The following is a 22,128-nucleotide window of genomic DNA, read 5'->3' on the forward strand; positions in this document are numbered from 1 at the left end:
ATGTGAGAGGCGAAAGCGTCTGAGAATACCGACCTTATCTTTTCCTTTCCTCCCATGATCTGTTTGCTCTGTAACCTCCGGAGTGTTTGTCCCGGCAGCAGGGGTCCTCTTTTGGCCCTGTTTGCCTTCCCGTCCTGAAGTGGCGGCGGGGTCCTTGTCTTGTGGCGTCTGTTTGAGGGACTGATTGGTTGACGGTGAGAGTTATTGGTCGGGGGTAGAGCAGTACTATGCCTTGATCCTATTGGTAAAGATCGTATTTACTGCAAGAGGTTACTGGGAGCCGTAGGGTGCGGTACATTTTATGGAAGATTCTGTGAGGGAAGCTTTTTGTCGTTACTGTTCCTCATATGTTGGGAATATTTTTTTGGTTAAATGCATATCGTTGGTTCCTGTTTGATGTTTGATGTTAGGCGCCCTAGTGGGTTTTGTATGGCTTTTAATATTCTCCTTTTTCTTCATTTAATAGGATTCTCATGTGGCACTTCCCTTCCACTAAAGAGAATTACATACAGACTCCTCTAATATATATATATATATATATATATATATATATATATATATATATATATATATATATATATATATATATATATATATATATATATATATATATATATATATATTTATTGTTTGATGTTTTGATGTTCAGCGCCTTGGTGGGTTCTGTATGGCTTTTGGTATTCCTTTTATGCTACGTTTGATAGGATTCTTATGTGGCACTTTCCTTCCACCAGAGAGACTTACATTTTATTTAAAGTTTTTAAGAATAATCGGCATCTGTTACACAGTGCTTTGCCGGATCCTTTTACTCCTGCCCGGGTCACGAGGTTTGCTCCTAGTCAAAACGATCTTGCTTTTAATCCTATGAATTTTTGTACGACACAATTCTCATGATGTTTTCTTCCGTCGTTGACAAGTTGATGGAATCAGTTACCCAATGAGATTTTACTTTCTGCAGACATTTCTACATTTAATCGCGTGAATGTCTTTTTGAAACAGTAATTTTATTTTTCCTCCTTTTGGCTTTGACTGGCCAGTTTCTTAACTATTCGCTGCCTTTGCTTTTCTCCAGTACCTTTTGGTATTTTGTGTGGCTCAACTTGTTGTATCTGTACCTGATGGGAGGCTTCGGTAGCTTATCATCATCATCATCATCATCATCATCATCATAATGATAATAATAATAATAATAATAATAATAATAATAATAATAATAATAATAACAGTAATAATAATAATAGTAATAATCATAAAGGTGTCAATTATATTTCCTGCTGATGTTTGATGTTCGCCGCCTTTGAGAGTTCTGTATGACTTTATATTCTCTATTTGCTACATTTAATAAGATTCTTATGTGACACTTTCCTTCCATCATTGAGACTCATACAAAAGCGTCTCTTATGTGCTTAAAGAGCCTCTATCACCGGTAGAACGCATCATGTGGATCCATTTTCACACTTTATTATAAACTCGGTCATGGACACGGCCCGTCAGTGAGTGTCGTGGACGTGGCGGGCGTGAAAATAGTCGGCGTTGCGTCCGTCACGTCGTAATCAAGTCAGCCATTGATCGTAAGTTGCCGCTAACTCGCCGCGGACACGAAGACACGAGGCCTCTCCTCTGCCGGGCTGACCAGCTCTCGGCGGCACGTTGTCTTGTCTGAAGCTTCTTGTCTGTGAGTCTGTTCTTTGTGTGTCTGTTTTTTGTCTGTGTGATCGAGTTGATACGGAGAGTAGGAAAATTACGGCACTGAATAAGTAAATGAATCAGCACATTCAAAGGTTCATATATAAAATTTCCTCTTTTTCTTTCTTTCTTTCTGCCTTTCTTTTCTGTTTTCTTTGTTCTTTCTTTCGTTCAGTCTTTCATTCTCTCTCTCTCTCTCTCTCTCTCTCTCTCTCTCTCTCTCTCTCTCTCTCTCTCTCTCGGGAATGACGGTGTTTCCAATTGTTCATGTCTCCCGGCGATGAGTTTCTCTCCACTTTTGTAATAACGCGGCGGCGACAGACAGCTGCTACGTAGAAGGATAGTTTGGTTTTGTTTTTAATCATCGGCCGTCAGGAATTGAAACAAAAATTGCTAGTCATTGATTTCAGTTATAACCACCAGAATCATGATCATATTCAGCATTATCGCCAGTAGCAGCAGATGTTACTGTATAGTCTACTGCTGGGCAAGACTTTTCCCCTGTGTTCTCCATCTCTGCCTGATGTTACTGTACTCCATCCTGCTCAGGCGAATGCATTAATTTCATTTCCACAATTTTAGCCACCGTTAACCCCCTTAGTGGCAGAGGCAGGTGTTTAATAGTGGCGCCATCTTGTTTGGCTCATGGTGCCCCCTCCGGAGCTACACTTGATGTTCTTTAGAGTTTCGCCTGAGTTCGGGTTGATAGCTGGTCATCAGGACAGCATGTGGGCAGTTTTAGCCCACTCGGCGGTGACTGAAAATTGTCAGCTTGAAGCGGCGGGCGGGACTTAAACCCCCTACACCGCCCCCCACACCTCCCCCTCAACACGGAGACTCGAGGGGGCGAAGCATAATTCCGTTGGCTCCTTATGTTCCCACGTCACGTCCCCGCCGCGAAGAAGGCAAATATCATAAAAAGAGACAAAAAGCTTCCCAAATTGGTGGGTCCTACTTTTACCAGGGCGGCGGGGCGGTGGGTCAGGCACGTGTGGAACAAGAGTCCTAATCCCTGACGCCCTTCCCATTCCTCTAACACTCTCCCTTTCTAGGACATAAAAGTACTGTACCTCCTCCTCCTCTTCCTCTCCTTGCACGGCCTTTGTCAGTGTTTCAAGGGACAGGGCGAAAGAGTAGAAAGGAAGCAGTGTCTCTGTACGCCTGGTCTTGTCACCCGCGCTGCTGGCGAAGGGGAGGCCGCGAGAACCTTTATTCTTTTGTTTGGTTTGGGGAGCCTAAAGAAAAGTCTGCTCGAATTAGGCTGCTGGATTCGAGGAGGAGGAGGAGGAGGAGGAGGAGGCGGCTATACGTAAGAAGCTCAGTGGAACGCGGAAGATAGTATGAAAAGGATACGAGGAGAAGAGGAGAGGAAGACGTAGAGAATAAAAAGGGAGATAGGATGAAAAAGAGAGGGAAAGGAGGAGGATAGAGGAAGCAGAGAGAGAGAGAGAGAGAGAGAGATATAGAGAGAGAGAGAGAGAGAGAGAGAGAGAGAGAGAGAGAGAGAGAGAGAGAGTATATATGGATTGAGGCATTAGTGAAAAGATTAGTTAGTGAAAGTAGAGAGAGAATGGACGAAGACTTTGGTAAGAAGACATCAGCAATATATCGGAAAAAAACAAAACCTTATCTGGAAGGAAGTTAAAAGATAAATGGGGAAGGTAAGAGTGATATTCGCTGAGTAAAGAGGCGTGATGAGGTGCTTCCCGGGAGATAAGTGGAATGGAAGAGTCATTTTGAATATGCAATAAATAACAGTGCGGAAGGGAAAGGAGAAGCGGAGAGTGTGTGATGAGGGATGCGGGCCAGCCATCCGCGGAGGGAGATGGGGAAGTGATGAGAGGTGAGAGGGGCTTTGTGACTAAACGTATGAAAGACTCCCGGCATTGATGGCACTACAGGAGAAATACTGAACTATGGGAGAAATGTTGTTGTAGAGTGCGAGCTGTGGATGTCTAATGCAGCCCGAAGGTAGGGGAAGATGTCACAATAACTGAAGGTAGGACATTATAGTGCTGTAATACAAAGGAAAAAGGAGTTAGTAGGATGGTAACAGCTGTAGAGGAATGAACTTAATCAAGCTTACTGCCAGGAAAGGTATATGAAAGGTGTTTAATAAGAAGGATAACAATGTAGTCAGTAGAAATGTAGGTGATGTGCCAGTGTGGTTTGGGAAAGGAAGGGAATGTGTGGACCAGATCTTTTCACTGAATAATAAAAAAAAGTACTTAGATAAGAGAAGGAAGCTAGCTGTTGCTTTCAAGGACCTGGTGAAGGCTTATGACAAGTGGGCAAGAAGGGTTTATGGGACGCTTGGGGGGATGTGTGTTAAAGTGATTAGTTAGTGGGAACATGTGTTAGTGGTTGATCAGAAGGCGTGTTAGCACATGGTACCCTATATACAATTTTCTGGGCATCTTTAGATCAGTGATTAACGAAACAGATTCCCAATATGCTGATAAGAACCAATTCTTGAACAGCATCACTTGCAACATTCACCATCATTATCATCATCAATACCGTCTTTATCATTATCACCATCACCATCACCAGTTCTGTCCTCCTCTTCCTCCTCCTCCTCTTGCTTATCTTCCTGGTCTCTTCGTCTCAAGTTACCTTACATTTCCTCGCCTTATCTTCCTCTCCTTTTTTCTCTTCCAATTTTACCTCTTTTTTTAATAAGAGGAGGAGGAGGAGGAGGAAGGGCGCCCAGTTAAGTCCTATCCATCTCTCTTCTTTGCGAGATAAAAACCGTCTTCTCTCGTTACCTCCGTGATGAAATGTTGACCCAGTTTGAGTTTTGTCCCTTCTCTCCCCGCCCCTTTTTCCTCCTCCCTTTCTTCTCTCTCTCTCTCTCTCTCTCTCTCTCTCTCTCTCTCTCTCTCTCTCTCTCTCTCTCTCTCTCTCTCTCTCTCTCTCTCTCTCTCTCTCTCTCTCTCTCTCTCTCTCTCTCTCTCTCTCTCTCTCTCTCTCTCTCTCCTCCTCCTCTCTCCGTTTCCTCTTGTCCTTCCTCTCTCGTGTGTCCTCCGTCTTCTGCTTATCCACCTTTCACCTCATTTTTCTTACCTCGTCGCCGCCTCTCCTTCGTTACCTCTCCAAGCCGTCCCTCTCTCTCCTCCTCGCACCATTTGTAATCTTTCCTCCCGACTCGTTCTCTCTCTCTCTCTCTCTCTCTCTCTCTCTCTCTCTCTCTCTCTCTCTCTCTCTCTCTCTCTCTCTCTCTCTCTCTCTCTCTCTCACACACACACACACACACACACACACACACACACACACACACAGAGAGAGAGAGAGAGAGAGAGAGAGAGAGAGAGAGAGAGAGAGAGAGAGAGAGAGAGAGAGAGAGAGAGAGAGAGAGAGAGTGACGTCAGAAGCCTTTCGTGTCTCATTTGTTTGACATGTATAAAAAGAAGGGAGAGAGAGAAAGACGCTGACGTGTGGCGATAAAAATACCCAAATGCAGGAAAATTATTGGCTTTCCGGGAATTTAGGTCATCGCCTACATTTAAGTGTAACAGGAGGAAGAAAAGGAAGAGGAGGAGGAAGAAGAAGACGAGGAGAACGAATTAGAGGAGGAGAAGGAAAAGGAGAATGAAAAAGAAGAGGAGGAGGAGGAGGAGGGTGTAGAAGAAGAAGAAATAGAAGAATGAGAAGATAAATGAGGAGAAGAAGAAGAAAATAAGAAGAAAAAAAGAAGTAGAATAATATAAAGAATGGGGAAAGATGGAGGAAAAGGAGTAGGAGGAGGGCGAAGAAAAAGAAAAAGAAGAGGAGGAGGAGGAAGAAGAAGAAGAAGAAGAAGAAGAAGAAGAAGAAAAAGAAGAAGAAGAAGAAGAAAAGGAAAATTAAGAAGATAAAGAAGAAGAAAAGGAGGAAGAGGAGAAGAAGAAGAAGAAGAAGAAGAAGAAGAAGAAGAAGAAGAAGAAGAAAGAGAAAATCAGTATCACGATGAGAGAGAGAGAGAGAGAGAGAGAGAGAGAGAGAGAGAGAGAGAGAGAGAGAGAGAGAGAGAGAGAATGTGTGGCAGGGTGCAGTGGTCTTGTCGTAATGTGGCAGTTGATAGTTACCTGTTGCAGGGGGGTGGGAGGGAGAGGGGGGCAGGGGAGGGGGAGATCAGGTTAATTGGGCGGTGAGGAGAGGGAGGGAGGAAGGAAGGAAGGAAGGAAGGAAGGAAAGAAGGAAGGAGGAAAGGGATAGAAAGAAGGAAGATAGGAGGGAAGGAAATGAAGGAAGGAAGGAGGGAAGAAAGGAAGGAAGAAAAAAGAAAGAAAGAAAGAAAGAAAGAAAGAAAGAAAGAAAGAAAGAAAGAAAAGGTAAAAAAAGAAAGGGAGAAAAGAGGAAGAAGGGGAAAAAGGAGATAAAAGTAAAAAAAAAGGGAAAAATGATGGAAAAAAAAGAAGGGAAGAAGGAAGGAAGGAAGGAAGGAAAAAGGAAGGAAGAATGAAAGAAAGGAGGAAGGAAGGATAAGGAGGGAGGAAGGGAAGGACAGGGAAGGACTGGCGATGTGGCAATGGCGTGGTGAATCAAGGCTGAGTGGGTTTTTATTTAGTTTTTTAAGTTTGTTTTCTCGCGGTTGCTTGCTTTCTCGTTACGTTCGTGTGTTCGTGTTTCGCGTGCGTGACGGTCAGGTACTTAAGGCGTGGAGACCTTCACTTGGAGCAGGCGCTATTACTGCTGTGTGTGTCTAGTACTACTACTTCTGCTACTACTACTACTACTACTACTACTACTACTACTATTACTACTACTACTGCTACTTCCATCATTACTACTTCATCATTATTTGTTTCATCTTGTTTTTCTGTTTATCTTCTTCGTCTTCTTCTTCTTCTTATTCCTCCATTACTGTTACTATTACACCGACACGTCTGTTTATTATTATTATTATTATTATTATTATTATTATTATTATTATTATTATTATTATTATTATTATTATTATTATTACCATCACTTCATCTTCGTGGGGCGGTGCGTCGAGACCACTGACATTTAGCCTTCAAGAGAGCTTCCGAAATGGAGCCAAAACGAAGCTGAATTTTTTACCCCCGTCGGTGGAAGTTGGGGTTACAGTCTCTCTCTCTCTCTCTCTCTCTCTCTCTCTCTCTCTCTCTCTCTCTCTCTCTCTCTCTCTCTCTCTCTCTCTCTCTCTCTCTCTCTCTCTCTCTCTCTCTCTCTCTCTCTCTCTCTCTCTCTCTCTCTCTCTCTCTCTCTCTCTCTCTCTCTCTCTCTCTCTCTCTCTCTCTCTCTCTCTCTCTCTCTCTCTCTCTCTCTCTCTATTTCTATCTCTCTATCTATTTCTGTCTCTCTAACCCTTTGTTTTCTCATGTCCCACCCTTTTGCTTTTTTTTTTGTCACCCTCTCTTTCTCCCTCCTTCCACTCCATTACTCCCTCCCCCTCTTCCTCTCTCCCTCCCTTCCTTCCTCCCTTGCAGTTCTCCCTCTCTTCCCCCTCCTCCTCCTCCCCTTCCCCCCCCGACTCCCCTTCTCGCTCAGGGCAAAACTTTTTGTTCACAGTAACACAACTTCGAGAAAAATGGTCCGCAATCGCTTTCACACATTCCCGTCTTTTCTTTGCGCTTATTTTTCTCGCGTTTGTTATTGTGTTGCGCTTCGCTTTTACGGCTCAGATATTGTTTTTCCTTTCCCTTTTCCGCGACCTGGTGAGCCGCTGTATTCTCTGGCGTTGTGTAAGTTTTGGTGATTTATTTATTTGCGAGTTCTTTTAGTTAAATTTTCACTGTTGTTTTAGCTTTTGGGGCGCTTTAGATTTACCCTTTTAAACTTTCAACGCTTTTAAACCCGTCCGCTGCGATTGTAACGAATTTGGCTTTCACCTGTAGCCTGATAACATATTCTCCCAGGTCTTTCTCTGTCTCTGTGGTGGATAGTGGAGTGTTTCCCAAGTGGTATTAGTGTGCTGGATATCCCCTCCCAAGGTGCAGGACTTTACATTTTTCTTCATTGAATTGTAGCAGCCAGTTTTTGATCCATTCCTGTAGCTTGGTGATGTCTTCTGGTAGGAAATCCACAGTCAACGGGATAAAAGCCAATGTATTTTAGTTTGATATCCTTTGTGGTTTCCTTTTGTATCTTAAGTTGTCATCGATGGGTGGTTCTTAGAGACATAGTATAGGTGTCACTATCGTATTTGGAACCATGCAATGCTGCTGGAAGTGGGTTACTGTTAAGAGGGCGCTGTGCTCAAACAAAAAGCTCTAGCGGCATACTTTGTAAATGGAGCTTCGGCCTCGGCATGAACCCCCCAGCAAACACCACGGGTCACTCCCTCCCTCTTGAGCCGCCGAGCACGCCAGACCTCACGCACCGGCGGGTCTCCTTCGCCCTGATGAAAAAGAGTTTAGGAAAAATGTGACCCCCACCCTACTAGTTACGACAGATTACATAATTTGTGCGGTTACTCTGACCTCACGCGGCCCAGGTGTGTGGCGTTCACCTGCCTCGCCCCGCCCCTCTCTTCCTCCCCCTTCCCTAGTGACGGTCATGACGTAAGCATATCTCTGTGTCCACCACCACCACCACCACCACCACCAGCAACAACAACAACAACAACAACAACAACAACAACAACAACAACAGCTATTCTCTCATCCTTACCCTCTTCCTGTCATGTCCTGTTCTTTATTTTTTCCTGTCTTTTCAGCCTTGCAATTTTCCTATCATGTCCTGTTTCTTTCTTTCCTATTTTCCCATCCTTGCTTTTTTCCTGTCATGTCCTGTTACTTTTATTTCCTGTGTTTCCAGCCTGACTCTCTTTCTGTCCTGCCCTGTTTCTTTTTTTTCCTATTTTCTCATCCTTCCTCTTTTCCTATCCTGTCCTGGTTTTTGATTCTCCCATTCTCTCATCCACGGACACCACCACCGCCATCATCATCATCAACACCACCACCACCACCACCAACAACACCACCATTACCACCACCAACAACAACACCGCCAACACCACCACCACACCTGTATCACCCTACGAACGATCATCTTCCACGTGCGCTACATCGACTTGTTTTCTTCAGCGTTTTTTCGCTTCTTTTCTAATCACGGTGAAAACACGTTCGGGGAGTGACTCACCTGTCCACCCCCTCGACGCTCAGTTTTTTCTCCATGCCGCGGACCGACAGACCTGACCTCGTGGATCTGAACCCTGACCCGCTAGTTTATGGGAAGGTAGCCTAACCGCCACACCACGGAGGCGCTAAACATCGGGGAGGAATAATGACAGGGCAGACAAGGTGTTATAGTAGGGAGAAGGGAGGGCGGCGGGGGTGTAGCCGTGTAGCCCAAGACTGTATTAGAGAGGTGTGGTGTAGAGGTGCTGGCGGGGGTGTAGTCGTGTGGCTCCAGACAGTATTAGGAAGCAAATGTGTAGCGGTGGTGGCGGGGGTATTGTGATGTGGCCCAAGACAGTATAGAGAGGTGTGGTGTAGAGGTGGTGGCGGGGGTATCGTCGTGTAGCGTAAGACAGTACAGAGAGCAGATGTGTAGAGGTGGTATTGTCGTGTAGGTCAAGGTAGTATTAGGGTAGCTTGCTGGGGTATCGTCGTGTGGCCCAAGACAGTATTATGGTGCAAGTGTGCAGAGGTAGGTTGCGGGGGTATCTTCGTGTGGCCAAGAGAGCATTCGGGAGCGGAGGTGTGTGCGTGGTGTCGAGGTAGCTTTGTTTTTCGCGTCCTGGCCCATCCCGTCCTGCTGTGCCAACAAAAACCTTCACCCACTTTACAGGACCACCCCGACGGCGCCCACACACCCGCCCTCGCTTCCCTCCCGCGGCGTCGCTATATTACCAGCGAGAACATTTTTTTTTATCAAAGTTTTCTCGTTGAAGCAGCGTGTTTGGCGGCCTCACGTACGCCTCTCCCTCGCACTACTCCTCCTCCTCCTCCCCACTCCTCCTCCCTTTCCTTCCTCTCCTCCTTTCCGTTTTAACTCCCTCGTATACCTCCTTTTTTAAGTTTCAAGTACACGACCTATTTTTTGCTCTACATACCTTCGTCACATCTGCGCCATAAACAAGTCGTTGCTCCAATTATTTAATTATCACGTGTAATGTATGCTCCTATTATTAGCTGTGCGAAAGGTGTAATTGTTTACCTGCAGGGACGACGGTTTCTCTTTGTGTCTGAGGGCCGCGCTGTGACGGGGGGATCCTGAGGCGATAATTATTCATTGTTTTGTTCTGTCATTTTCACCTCGTGTGTCGGGGATATGGGACCAGGGGGAGCTGCTGTTATCTCTTGTTGCACACACACACACACACACACACACACACACACACACACACACACACACACTGCCCACGGGTGTCCTCCCTCGTGGAGACGTGACTCAGCCTTAACCGGGACACACACACGCAATACCACCACCACCACAAGGGAGGCAGCGGGAAGGGTCCTCTTACATCCTGCCGGTGCTGGCGGGGGCTGGCGGGTGCTGCTGCAGGCTGCGTGGTAGTCTATAGCTAAACAGCAACTTGAAGGCCTCTAACTTTCGGGGAACTTGAAAGCCTTACGTAAAATGTACGTTTTATGGACGTGTATGTCATATTTTTTTTGTAAAACTGATTCTGTGCGGCGTGAGTTTATCTTCATGATGGGAAACGAAGTAGATAAATAAGTTAGCACAGCTGGCACTGGAAGAATGAAGCTGCTCGGGAAAGATTTGTTGAAAGCGTCTGTTTTGTTTCGTATTCCTTCATGTAATGCTTAAGGAGGAGCGTCAGTTAGAGTTGCAAAGATAATGTTTCGTGCACATAATGTGACAAGATAACCTGAGACTAAACTACGACGCGTCGGTGGAAGGCAACGCAAGCGTGCTTAATGCAGTAAAATGAAGGGAAAGTTAAATTGTTGCTGCGACGAGGGGAATGGAGTGTCGGGCGTGAGTCAGGATGTTTTGTGTAGGGACAATAACAGGAGACAGTTTGTTGCAGAGAGGTAAAGCACGGAAAGAAATTATGCATAGACATGCAATAGTGTTGTTGAAGTAAATGTTTAAGTAGGAAGGATGGACTGGTGAACTGCGAGGATGGTCGTGTCAGTTATTGTATTTTTTCTTACGTCTTCGCCTGTAGCACCGGAGGGTTTTCTTCAGGGGCCTGGTGGTCGGCCGAAGCCCGTCATGGCTCAGGCAATTTTTTTTATAGTGGCGCCATTTATGCTTGGCTCATGCTGCCCCCCGGAACTCATTCTTGATTCACTTGGACGGTTTCTTCTAAAGTCCGGGTTGATGGGTTGTCTTCAGGACAGCACGTGGGTAGTCTTAGGCCACTCGGCGGTGACTGAAAAAATCCCAAGTGGTAGCGGGCGGATTCGAACCGACGTTGTCCATGGGGTGGTGAATGCAGGGCCCGCACGCTAACCACTCAGCCCGGCTTAACAGTATTACAGGGAAGTTAACCATCTGTTCTGGGAACCGTGTAAACAGTGTGACGCGATACTGTTACGGCCCCATCACATTGATAACGCTGGCTCCTAACAAATGTCTCCACGCGCCTGGCTTGAACGACCGAGCGGCAGCCTTACGTGTACTAGCATAGTGTACCCTTGCGTCATGTATGTAGACACGTCTCCCTTCATTACCCTGTTGTCTCGTCCCACTTCCTTCCCATCGCCATGCCAGCCCCTGTTCTTTCCTGTTATTCCTGTTTCCTGTTTTCCTTCCACCCTGCTCCCTCTTCACTCCCGTCCTGTTGAATTTAGATGCGTGTGTTTGTGTTTATTTATTTATTCATTTATTTTTTGCAACAAAGGAGACAGCTGAAGGGCACAAAAAAAGGAAACAATAATAATAAAAAAAGCCCGCTACTCGTGTGTGTGTGTGTGTGTGTGTGTGTGTGTGTGTGTGTGTGTGTTTGGGAAGACGTAATTGTTTCGTAATGCGGTATGCTACAAAAAAAAGAGTACAAAGGACGAGCTGGTGTTGTAATCATTATCATTATTAGTCCCAGCACCATTAAACAAACACGCTTACTCTTTGTCCTAAATATACAACCCCCCGCAACACCCTTCCCTTTGTCGTCATATAATGTTACTCTCTATCTCATCACCGCCCCTTCCTTCCTCCCTCTTCCGCCCCCTTCCTCCTCCTCTTTTTCCTTCCCCTAACCGTAATATCGTGTCTTTGCCGTCATATAATGTTGCTGTCTAACTCATCACCTTCCCTTCCTTTCTCTCCTTCTCGTCCCCTTCCCACAAGTCTTTCTCCCCTGAACCGTCATCACTCTGTCGTCATATAATGTTACTCGCCCTCTTTGACTCACCGCTTTTTCTTACCTCTCTTCCTCGTTACCTCCCCACTCCTTGTCTTTCTTCCCCTAATCGTCTCTCCCCTAACTCTGTCTTCATATAATGTTTGACTCCTGCCTGTTATCCCCAATATTCACCCCTTATTCCCTGTTTCCCTCTCTCACTAAGCCCTTTTCATCCGCTTTACGCTTCCTTCCCGATCCTTTCTTCCCCTAATCGTCTCTCCCCTAACTTTGTCTTCATCGTTTAACTTCTTGCTCTTATCTTCAATATTCACCCCTTAGTCTCTGTTTCCTTCTCTCAGTAACCCTTATCATCCCTCTTACGCTTCCTTCCCGATCCTTTCTTCCCCTAATCGTCTCTCCCCTAACTTTGTCTTCATCGTTTAACTTCTTGCCCTTATCTTCAATATTCACCCCTTAGTCTCTGTTTCCTTCTCTCAGTAACCCTTCTCATCCCCTTTACATACAGTGTTGCTTTCTCTTCCTCAATTCTACTCCTTTCTGTTCCTTTCTCGCCGATGATCTTCCCTTCACTGTCTCCCTTCCTTCCCTTCCCTTGCACAGCTCACGTTCCCGCTTGCTGTCCCACTAAATCACTTCTACCTTTGATATCGAGCGCTTTCTCCGGCCCTGTAGTCGTTCTCCTCTATCAGCCCACCACCACCTCCACCACCACCACCACCCACCACCACCGGGGCAGCGTGCGATGGACGAGGGTGGCGTGAAACAGCGCTGCGCCAAACTGTACAGCGTGTGAAATGTGTTACGAGGGCGATACAGCGAAGAGAGAGAGAGAGAGAGAGAGAGAGAGAGAGAGAGAGAGAGAGAGAGAGAGAGAGAGAGAGAGAGAGAGAGAGAGAGAGAGAGAGAGAGAGAGAGAGAGAATATATGTGCACACAAGTAGAAGACCAGGCAGACAAATACAAACAGACGGAAAAAATGTGTGTGTTTGTGTGTGTGTGTGTGTGTGTGTGTGTGTGTGTAGGTGTTAAGTTGCCGTTAGTTTCCGTGTTGGTTAGCGTGAGGAAGCCCGTGATGCGTTCAATGACCTCTTCTTGTAGTGCTCCGTGTGTGTGTGTGTGTGTGTGTGTGTGTGTTCATGTCCACGCAACACCAGGCATTACCAGCACAACCTTACTTACATGGACTCAACACCGATTATTCCTTTAACACTCACAGGCTCACAGGACTTGGACACCTGCTTCCCCCCCCCCCCCTGTCCTCCATATTATCCATTCATTACTACACATAACTTTTTTTTATACGGGACAGACCAAGACCTAACAAAAAAGATCACAACAAGCTGCTCCCACAAAGAAAACAGGAAGCACAAACAAAGAAAGATTAAGATATATAGCCTAGTAGTCATAGAACTGTCTTGTTACTCTCGTCTTGAAAAGTTAAGTATGAGGAAGGAGGAAGAGTATAAAGAAGTAGTCATTCCTTTGTGTGTTCCCGAGCACTTGACGTAGGCCCGAACAAACACGTATTTCTTTCCCCGTGTTTCTTGGGTACAGCCGAGCCCCACCGCCAGAGCCTCCATAGCAGCAGGGCGGCTTTAGAGTGAGGACAATGCCGCCTCTTTAGCATATTCTCATAGAAGTAAGTGCCTCTCATACCCTCCCCCCTCAGCACCACCATCGCCAGTAGAAGACCAACCCACTCTCACCAGATCACCCTCACGTGTCCCCCTCCCTCTCCCCCCTCACCACGGCACCACCACACCACCAACCAGCAATATAGAACCAACCCACCCACAGCAGACCACCCTCACATCTCCCCCTCTCCCATCCCCCTCGCAGCACCACACCACCACCAGCAATAGAAAACTAACCCACTCCCACCAGGTCACCCTCACGTCTCCCCCATACGCCATCACCATGAGCAAACAACTGATCCCTTCGGTAAATCGCCCTCATATCTTTCCCATTTACCATCACCGTTATCAGAGCAGGACAGACTCGGCCTCTTTAGTGTATTACCCATTTCATATTCCTCCCGTTCAATCGTTAGACCACGCGGTTCTTTTTAATTACTAATATATAGCAGACTACCCTTATACCTCCAAGTTGCCATTGTCAGTACAGTCTAACAAAGATGAATACACTAAAAGAAAATTGACAGCAGCATCTCCTTGAACAGAACACGTATCCCCCTTGAACAGAACACGTATCTCCCTTGAACAGAACACGAACAACACGTATTCTTCCCGCCTTTAATGTTCTCCCGAGAGAGAACGCTTCTATACCAGTCCCCTTCCGACTCATCCAACCACCTGACCTCACAACCAGCCAGCCCCCCGTGACCCACTCCGATCATCAACCAACCATTCATCCGTCCCTCTTCACACACATTCCCCTCACTCACCATTCACACGCCTTCCACACCCACATTTCCCGTCATCCTTTGCAGCTACCACCCACCAACCATCCTCACCCACCCACCATTTCCCGCCATCAAACCAACCGACTCAACCAACCACCCACCCTCTCCACTTGATAGCCACTCGCCTGCCATTTACCGTCTCACTCCTTTCCTCCTTCCCTCCTCAACTTCCTTCCACCCTCCCAAACTTCCTTCCTTCCTCCCCAACCTCTTCCCTCCCTCCTCAAATTCCTCCCACCCTCCTCAACTTCCTCCCTCCCTCAACAACTTCCTCTCTCCCTCCCCAACTTCCTCCCTCCCTCCCTAACTTCCTTTCTCCCGCCCCAACTTACCCCCTTCCTCCTCCCAACTTCCTCCCTCCCTCCTAAAATTCTTCCCTCCCATCCCTACTTCTTCCCTCCCCACCGTGAACGTTCTTGTGCCTCTCCTCGCCGCCGCAGAACCTGCCAGCGATGCAATTAAAGGACGTGGACCTGACACACACACACACACACACACACACACACACACACACACACACACACACACACACACAATTGTTGTTTTATTCAGATGGAAACGATAGACTTTAAAACAATACCTTAAACGGCTGATTACGTATCGATAGTGATGATGATGATGAAGAGGAGGAGGAAGAGGAAGAGGAAGAGGAAGAGGAGGAGGAGGAGGAGGAGGAGGAGGAGGAGGAGGAGGAGGACAGTGATGATGGTGATGATGGCGAGTAACAACCAACATAACTTTTCCGTGTAGTTTTCCGTGATTACACACACTCGTAAAAACCCTTCATCAACAGTTCACACCCACGCCGTTTACTGCCTTCTGACGCTTGACAAGAAGATAAATACCAATGAAGATGATGTTGATGATGGTAAGGATAAGTGAGCATTCGGCAGACTTTGAATTAACAGTGATATAATGATAATCGTGATGGCGTAATAAAGAACAAGACGAATGTAATACAAGAGTCTGGGTGTTGAAATATTAGTGATGAATATATAACGACCTATATAGTAATACACGAACACGACTGTGACTTGGTAGCGATACAGACTATATACAGCGCCGTGCCGTCCCGTGAATACCAGAAGAGTGACTATAAGAGGAAGAAATACTGACTGGCCAACCATATCCGGGTAGCTGACTACACTGAGACACATGAACACTAACATAAAATTATAACAAAGGCTGCTGGATGCCTGACTCACTGTGAAACGTGACCAATTAGGAGGTAATGAAGGTGAAGACAATGGCGCAAAAAATATCATGAGTGTTTACCTTGGAGACTATCTTTGGTGTACTCCTGAGTAGACAATGAGTGCACGAAACAAAAACTTTAATAACGGAACTATAATGATGGAGGTTGTTTGTGGTATATACAGTGAACCTGACGGATAAGAGAAATGGATTAATGAGGACCCAACATTAAGGTGGTAGGGATGGGGTGGTACTGAAGGTGGTGGAGTAGGGCAGCCAATACTCACATGGGCATATTAATGACGTGATCGGCGCGGGTCTGTAGCTTCTGTACATCCTTGGAGGCCCGCGGGGAAGTCTTTTGGCCCTCGTGACGAAACGCGACAGCGGGGGCGGCGGTGTTGGCAGCGTTATCCAGTAGACGTGTCGTTTCCCCGTACTGGCAGGAGGAGGAGGAAGGAAAAAGAATGTAAACAGTTAGTCAGCGTGCGTGCCTCCCTTCGGACCACGGAGAAGGATCAGGAAGGTCAGTGCCTCCTCTCCGTACTAGGTATAGGGAGAAGTATAGGAAAGTTCAATGATTTAGTTGATAATCATACTGCGCATATTGGGATGAAGGGAAAAACACAGCAAAGAAATCATTATATCGGTAGAACGGTGCGTGTTTATGGAGACGAGGGAGAAATAGGCAGTATTGAGAGGCATAAAAATGGGAATAGATGGTAAGATATGGACGCGGGGGAGAATGGCCGTGAAGATAGGCAGCGAATAAAGAAGTAGATCTAAAGAATGTGAGAAAGAGGGAACTGGCGAGACTTAGTTAAAGAAAGTCTAGGGGAGTAAAAAATAATAGGTTGGTGATTAATGATAGCTAGTAATTTACCACAAGTGCATCTCACAAATCTATAATGGTATGACATGCAGCACGGCAGTGAAGCATTGAGTACAAGTTATTAAAATGAGAAGAAAACGATATAGGAGAATGGGCACAAACATAACATTGGATACTACTACTACTGTTGTTACTACTACTACTACTACTACTACTGTTGTTACTACTACTACTACTACTACTACTACTACTACTACTACTACTACTACTACTACTATACTACTACTACCTCTGCAACCTCTTACAACAACAATAACAACAACAACAACAACAGCAACAACAACAACAACAACAACAACAACAACAACAACAACAACAACAACAACTACAACAACAACAACAACAACAACAACAACTACTACTACTACTACTACTACTACTACTACTACTACTACTACTACTACTACCACTATTACTACTACCTACATCAACTTCTATTACTATTATTAATACTGCTACTACTTCTGTATACAAAATATGTAGGGGAAATAAATGACATTATATATATGCGACCCCAAAAAATACAGCACTTACATAAGCAGTAAATAATGAAGGGCTTGTTTTTTTCTTCGTGGGTACCGTATTTATTTTTTCTTTCCCTCAAGGTTCGTGAGCGTCAATAGGCAATTAGTGTTTTTTGGTGCTCCTACGACTACTGGTACTGTTGATATTGCTACTGCATTAACCATTATTAGTGCTGGAACTACACACACACACACACACACACACACACACACACACACACACACACACACACACACACACATCATGTTCCCCGCCCCTGCCTCGCCTCACGTCACCGCTGTTAATAATAAGCGTCCTGCAGTTACAATTTAGGCGGTGCATCTCCCTCGCCGTGGTGATGCGTGGTGTGTTTATGTCTGTTTACGGCGACGCGGAGGCGGGGTGGGGCGGAGGGACGGCGCTGCGGCCACCCTTACCCTGCTTTGCCCTGTTTCCTGCTCCCCGTGTGTGGGGGTGGGGGGGGATTGGTGGTAGGGGGAGGTTCAGGGATTTAAAGCGTGTTTATAACGTTTATTACGCTTTGTAAGGGAGTATAGGAGCCGGTAGTGAGGAGAGGGGGGAGGAGGAGGAGGAGAGGAAGTGGGTGTGTTTGATTTGTATTTCAATGTGATTAATTGTAATGCAACACACACACACACACACACACACACACACACACACACACACACACACACACACACACACACACACACACACACACACACACACACACTCAGTTTCTCTCTCGTTCTTTGCCTATGCCTTTTATATAATTATTATTCACAAATTATCCACTAATATTATTGTCGTTTTAATTATTATTATTATTATTATTATTATTATTATTATTATTATTATTATTATTATTATTATTATTATTATTATTATTATTATTATTATTATTATTATTATTATTATTATTATTATTATTATGATTATTATTATTATTATTATTATTATTATTATTATTATTATTATTATAGTTATTATTATTGTATTTTCATCAGTATTATATCATCATCATTATAAGACGTTTTATCATCATTGACTACTTAAGGTGGAGCCTCGCGCCGGGGCCACGTGTGTGAGGGGAGCGGCCACGGCGGAAGGGGTTATGGAGGTGACGGGCGGCCCTGCGAGGGAGGGTGTGTGGCTAAGGAGGTGTTTGGAGGCACGAGGGTGAGGGATGATCTAGGGGAGGGGTAAGGATAAAGCTGGGTCATCACTTCTGCTGCAGGGGTCGGGCATGGTTCACTCACCTCGTCTCTCCGTTTTCGAGGGGGCGCTGCGTTCTGGTAGAGTCGTGTATAGACGTCCTTCCCTCCGTTCTGCAGGTGGTGTCGCTGGGGCTCTGTGACGGTTCCTCGGGGGGTGACGTTGGTAACACCCGCGTCTTTCTCCTTGCTTTTCGCGGGGATCGGCTTCGGTTTCTGTTTGAGTTCTGGCTTCCTGGAGACGAGCGCCGCGTGTTCCAGCCTCCGGTTGTTATGTAGACGGTCGAAAACGTCCCCGATGGTCTGTTTGTGCCCCGATGTCGCCAGCAGGGGGGCCGTAACTCCTGTTTCTCCGTTTCGGTCTTGAAAGTGCTCCTTCTCCTTGTGGTTTTTGGTTCCATTCCGCTGGGAGTCGTTGCCCCCCCCTCCCTTGCCGCGCGTCGCCTGGTACTCCGAGGTAAGACTTTCCAGGTTCTTGGGCACGATGCCACTGGCGATGATGATGGGCGGGCTGTTCCGATACTCCTCCAGCTTCTCGAGGATGGTGTTGCGCGGCTCCTCCTTCCGAACCTGCCGAGTCTCCGTCTTTTTGAGAATCCCGTGTCTTGGCTGCTGGTTTTTCACACGTACTGTCTGCGCCCCGCGACTCTCTTTCTCCTTTGTGTGACGCGAGGATTCGTTGTAGTCGTCGTCGTAGTAGTAGTCATCGTCAGCGTAGTCACGTGCGTTGATCCTCCCGAGGGAGTTACGGCGCTGCAGGACGGGCCTGGGCGGTTCCCGCGGCAGGTAGTCCTCGTACTCCCGGGGCTCGCGGTAGTAGTCGTTGGAAGGTCTCACGGCCAGCGGAGTAATTTTGTGCCACAGACTGGTGGAGGAAGAATTTGAGGTGAGGCGATTAAAGAGGCCACCACCGCCGCCCTGGTTACGCAAGGGCGCTGGGCGACCCACCTCATTGGCGCCCTTGGACACGGCAAGCGACACGGTGGCCAGAGTGGGTTCTGGGACCTCCACGGCCGACATGGAGGTGCCTCGTGGGGACATATGGTAGGGCATGGCGCTTTGGCCCGTGTGTGGGGGTAAGTGTAGTCTGCCACCTGCGTTGGTCCTCGCTGACTCTTCCAAAGCCTTCACGAGAACATCACCCCGCAGGCGGGGTGCGTAGGATGCCGGGGGTTCAGGAGCACGTGGGAAGCCTCCGTCATGGATGCCATGGGTCGGGGCTGCGACATGGTCACTGTAGGGAAAGGGTTTCAGTGGCTCCTGTGGAATAACTTGCGTAACGCTGCCGCTGACTGCCGCATCGCCTTGTGTTATGGGCGAAGCCTCGCCAGTGTTTCCAGCAGCATTGTTCTCGCTGCCTCCGCTCGGCGCCACACGTGAGGGACCACTGGCGAGCTCTGGGACCTTCCCGCCACTATCCTTCACGCTCGTCGTGCTGCTCGCGACACCGTTCTCAGTTATTGATTGGTCCGTCGGGGACTCTTTGCCGCCTCCCGGTTGGCTGCCTGATTTCTCAGCAACTTGTTCTGTGCTCTGATTGGCTCCATCCTCATCAGGCTTTGGTTTGATATCTTGTGGATGACTTTTGGATGCTACTTGATCATCTTGTGAGTTAGCTTCCTTGGGGGCTTCTCCTGTAGGCTGGATCAAACTTGGAGTTTGGTTTCGAGCATTTTGGAAATTGTGCTCTGCCATGCTCGCCAGCAGGGAGCGACTCGGTTGTATCTCCTGCACTGGAGGCTGCCTGGAGTCGGGTTTCTTAGCATGGCCGTCCTGCTGTGCTGCCGCGGCTGTTGTGTCGAGGCTGCTGGGGGAGTCTTGCTTTGGAGTATTCGGCCTTGAGGAGCTGCTTTTTAGGGAGTGGGGCACGCCCACCAGGAGAGCGTCGTTTTGTTGCGGTGACTCCTCCCCCCTGGTGGTAGTGGGCACTAAGGGCGACCCGTCACGGAGGTCCGGCGTCTGGCTCAGCACTCTGTACTTAGCGGCGTGGCCACCTGTGGAGTCAGTTTTATGTCCTGCGGCGTCCTGTGCTGCTGTGGTGGTGTTACCTGACACGTGCTTCTTAATAAGCCTTTGGTACAATTTTTCAACGTTCTTTTGTTGATTTGGCTTGTTGCTCTCCTGTGACGCTGCAAGCTTTGTCCACGGACTCTCCGCGCCGGAACGAGTTCTACTTGACTTTTGGGTTGAAGCAGCAGGTGGCCCGTTGTCGGCCTTTGATGGCTTCTTTACAGACTCTTTTGGTGGGATTTTAGAGGATTCAGTGGTTTCCTTGCCCCTAGTGGTGGACCTGGATGTCCGGGTGGCAGCCTCTTTGTCCTCATCTACGGCTGTCAGGATGCTTTTCGTGTCTGTCTTGGCGTTGGAGGGCCTCTCCCTTGACGTGGGCCTGCTGGAGGCGCCTGATCTTGAACCTCTCTCTCTTGAGCTGGGCCTGCTGGGAGGCTTCCCTCTCTCCCTTGAAGTAGGTCTGCTCGAACCCATGGCCCTGTCCTTTGAAGGGGGCCTGCTGGAGCTTATGCTTCTGTCCCTCGAATTAGGCCTGCTTGAACCATTAGCACTCTCATTTGAAGGAGGTCTTTTGGATGCCACTCCTCTGTCTTTGGAAGTAGGCCTGCTGAAGCTTACTGTTTTGTCTTTTGAGGCAGGTCTGCTTGAGCTCATGGCCCTGTCCTTCGAACTCGGTCTGCTTGAGTCAGTTGCTCTGTCCCTCGAAGCAGGCCTACTGGGGTTCTTAGGCCTGTCCTTTGAGGAAGGCCTGCTAGAGCTCGTGACTTCTTCCTTTGAATCTGATCTTCTCGGCGTTGCTGAGCCACCGCTCGATGGAGGCCTGCTGGACGTCGCCGTCCGGTCGCTTGAACTGGGCCTGCTTGTAGTGGTTGGGGCACTGGCGGGAATGGGAGTCTCAGTGTGCCTGATGCTATCTTTTATGGCTTCTGATAAGGTTTGGTTCTTCTCAGCGTCGCTCGTGTGACTCACCGTGGCGGGTGTTTCATCCTTGTGTTCCGGTTCAGCCTGGGCCGGCGGCCTGACAGCGTCATGCTGTTCCAGGTGTGTCGCTTCCTGCGTCTCGCCATCGTCCTTCGCCACCTTCACTTTATCCTTGTTCTGCACCGCCAACTGCACCACCTCTGCCATCGTCTGCGACACCTCTGGCACGAACGTCTCCTCTTCCTGCACAGGCACTTCTGGCGGGGGCGTGGCGATGCGTGGCGGTGGCGTGTGGGACCCTGCCGTTGTGATCTGATGCACCACGGGGGCTTGCACCATGCCGGACCTGGGGCAGGAAGGGGGGTGTTAGTGGCGGGAACTTTATTGCTGTAGCTCCCTTGGGCGTCGCCTGTCGGGAAAAGTGAAGAGAATGAGATGTGTGTGTTGAGGCCGCCGCTGTCTAATTATTTTGTGGAGGCGGAGGAAGCGTCTGGAAGGGAGAAGTGATGTCGGGGGATTGAAGGTTGTGTCTTCTGCAGTGTGTGTGTGTGTGTGTGTGTGTGTGTGTTTAAATTTTTATATAAACTTTAGAGATTATATCACACACACACACACACACACACACACACACACACACACACACACACACACACACACACAAACAAACACACAAACACAGGGATGATTCTGTGGACTGTAGTGTACATTCAGTTGTGTGAAGGGGGTGGTGGTGGCGGTTGTAGTGCATGCGATGGTGACGCTAATGATAAAGTTGAAATGGGTTGAAAGGGTTGAAGTGGTGGTAATAGTAGTAGCAGCACGTGGTCTGTGTGGTATGGTGTGGCCTTGACGTGGTGGTGGTGGTGGTGGAGGAGGTGGTGCGGGGAGGCCTATGGTTAGCATGTCGTGTGGTTGTTAAGAGAGAAGGCGAGGCGAGACATCCACTTTATACCTCAAACTAACATGCTATCTCTTGGTATTTGAAATATAGTTATTAAACCCCCAAGATTTTCACATCCATGCTTATCATATATTCTTTATATATTTTGCTTTTAAGA

The 22,128-nt window shown here is 47.5% G+C and overlaps 1 protein-coding gene across 4 annotated transcripts in view; it reads right to left on the reverse strand.

Annotated features, from left to right (window-relative positions):
• LOC126994885 (uncharacterized) overlaps positions 1 to 21,440 on the reverse strand; it is a 56,053-nt gene extending 34,613 nt beyond the window's left edge. For all 4 annotated transcript variants that reach the window (XM_050854151.1, XM_050854152.1, XM_050854149.1 and 1 more), the window contains exons 1-2: positions 18,185 to 21,440; positions 15,817 to 15,968 (exon numbers count right to left, since the gene is read on the reverse strand). In XM_050854151.1, coding sequence (XP_050710108.1) covers positions 15,817 to 15,968; positions 18,185 to 21,409 — 3,377 coding nt within the window. In that variant the 5' untranslated portion in view covers positions 21,410 to 21,440. The remainder of the gene's footprint in view (positions 1 to 15,816; positions 15,969 to 18,184) is intronic.
• Between the last annotated feature and the right edge of the window lie 688 nt (positions 21,441 to 22,128).

Source organism: Eriocheir sinensis, unplaced genomic scaffold (genome assembly GCF_024679095.1).
Source record: "Eriocheir sinensis breed Jianghai 21 unplaced genomic scaffold, ASM2467909v1 Scaffold906, whole genome shotgun sequence".
Taxonomy (NCBI): domain Eukaryota; kingdom Metazoa; phylum Arthropoda; class Malacostraca; order Decapoda; family Varunidae; genus Eriocheir; species Eriocheir sinensis.